The sequence below is a fragment of the Rhinoderma darwinii genome, chromosome 13, assembly GCF_050947455.1.
Source record: "Rhinoderma darwinii isolate aRhiDar2 chromosome 13, aRhiDar2.hap1, whole genome shotgun sequence".
Taxonomy (NCBI): domain Eukaryota; kingdom Metazoa; phylum Chordata; class Amphibia; order Anura; family Rhinodermatidae; genus Rhinoderma; species Rhinoderma darwinii.
The window spans coordinates 13,194,282-13,196,471 of record NC_134699.1 but is presented as its reverse complement, the minus strand read 5'-3'; the positions used below and the strand labels follow the sequence as shown (position 1 = coordinate 13,196,471).

General features: G+C 51.6%; 1 protein-coding gene across 1 annotated transcript in view; it reads left to right on the top strand.

Moving 5' to 3' along the window:
- Positions 1-1,115: 1,115 nt before the first annotated feature.
- VAPB (VAMP associated protein B and C) overlaps positions 1,116-2,190 on the top strand; it is a 25,079-nt gene continuing 24,004 nt past the window's right edge. The window contains exon 1 of the mRNA XM_075846515.1: positions 1,116-1,332. Within this exon, the coding sequence (XP_075702630.1) occupies positions 1,275-1,332 (58 nt within the window). The 5' untranslated portion in view covers positions 1,116-1,274. The remainder of the gene's footprint in view (positions 1,333-2,190) is intronic.

Here is a 2,190-nt window from a genome sequence, read left to right as displayed (position 1 = left end):
CAGCGATTCCATTCGTCAGAATGGCATCAACTCCTCCTCCTCACATGCACTCTGCGCTGTGAGGAGGAGGAGATAGAGCGCAAGCGCCGGGAAACCCGGCCGTCACTCGGGACACATTCCGGTGATGGCCGTGTAATACCCGGCCCCATAGACTTCTATGGGAGCCGGGTGGCCGGGCAAAGATAGAGCATGTCCTATTTTTTGATGGCTGGATTTCCCGGCCGTCAAAAAATCGGTCGTGTGAATAGCCCCATTAGGGGTCTATCATTCCTAATGCAGCCGGGTGCCGGCCGATTTATGAACGGCCGGCACCCGGCCGGGAAACCCTGCCGTGTGAATGAGGCCTTAGGGGTTTCTGTCATAGATCCAGTCCAAAATGCCGGGAAAAATATTTTTATGGTTAAACGACAGACACCATGATAGAAACCTGAGGAAACGGGTGCCGATGATGTCCGTCATGCAACGGAACCGGCACTGACAGAGCAGAGCAACGAACCCAGATGTGAACAGGCCCTTAAATACGCCAGTCTTGGAAAAAGTCTACGAGCTGCTACTTCACCCGCACCAGGCCCGTTTAGAACGCCACATTACATTACCAGACTATGGCGGCCAATCACGGCACTCTGGCACTTATGGGGGTGTTCTGGCTAAAGTTATGGTCGCGTGGTCAGCAATTGATATGAAAAAACCATCTATGATGGCTGACGGCTATCTCCCTCATAAACATGGATGGGCTGAGCAGCGTCATAGTGAGAGGGGGTCATGCTGCCGCCATAGCCAGCGCTCATCTATAAGGGGAATAAATCCAACATGCCCGATCCTTGCAGTCGGGGGAGGTCAGATGTTGACGGATTATTTGCATGGCCACCTTAAAATGTCCCTAAAATTAATTCCTGAAAGTTTGCAACTATAGTGTGTGTGAATGTTTATTTCTTTTTGGACAGGCCTATGAGTACTGTACGTATTTCCAGGGCAGGGAGCAGTGCCCCCGTGTATGTGAGTCACACAGTGGGCTGGTATCCCTCAGCTTTTGCCCTGCGTGTCCCCTGCAGTCAGCCCTCCCCCTTCCTCTCTCCTTCCCTCCCCGCCCCGTCTCCTGCGCATGCGCGGCGGATGGAACGTTGCCCCGGGCCTTGCAGTGCGTGACGTCAGCAGCCTCCGCCCTCCGCCGCTTTGCTGCATCACCAGCTCCTGCACTGCTCACTGCACAGGCCCCGAGCACCCCCTGACCGCTGCATGCACTGCCCCTTCCAGGAGAGCACCCCGGAGGAGACATGGCCAAATCCGAACAGGTCCTTGTCCTGGAGCCGCAGCATGAGCTCAAATTCAAAGGTGAGGAGCCCTGGGGCGGCGTCCACCCGGGCACAGAGGGAGGTGGGGGGTACCCCAGGGGTGCAGGGGCTGGGAGAAGGACGGACGACATGTGGCTTCCCCGCCCATGGGGGATTGCACAATATTAGGGGGACATATATGTGTCGCTATGAGACTGCCCTGTGTTATATCTATGTCTCATGTATTATAACATCATCCCAGTCTTATGTCCGGATTATATATGTGTTACATACATGTCAGTGCCCTGATACTACATATATGGGGTTCACCTTGGCAATATGCATTGTATTATATGCAGCCCTATAGGCATCATATATATATATATATATACTAATATATAAACAAAAAAAATAAATATATATATATATAGTGCCTATGTTTATACACTTGTGTGTGCCCAGAAAATGCCATATGCTAGTGGGTTCTTCATATCCAGACCTTATACAATACACACTGAAGTCCAGGTGTTGGCCCTGCTTACAGGCCTGATTATTTCCATGGCACCGTATAACCTGTATATCACCATAGTGCGAGTCCTGTGTACGGATTATGGAATGAGCCAGAACTGCTCCGATATGGGAATGTGTGTGTGTGTATATATATATATATATAGCAGGGTATAAGCGGTGCCAGCGTGTGTTAATAGAACAGATCTCTCTACACTCGCATTACGGCTGCTGCCGAGAAAGTGCCGGATCAGGATAGAAACCTGATCTGGTGGATCCGCTGCTCCTATACGTTGCGTTGAGACGCCCGGCTCCTTGGCCGGCCTGCCGTTCGCATAGTATTGGGTTTGTTCCCAGACCTTACTACGGCGAGAGCAGAAAATAAACCCGCCGGCTTGTGATACAACTAAGA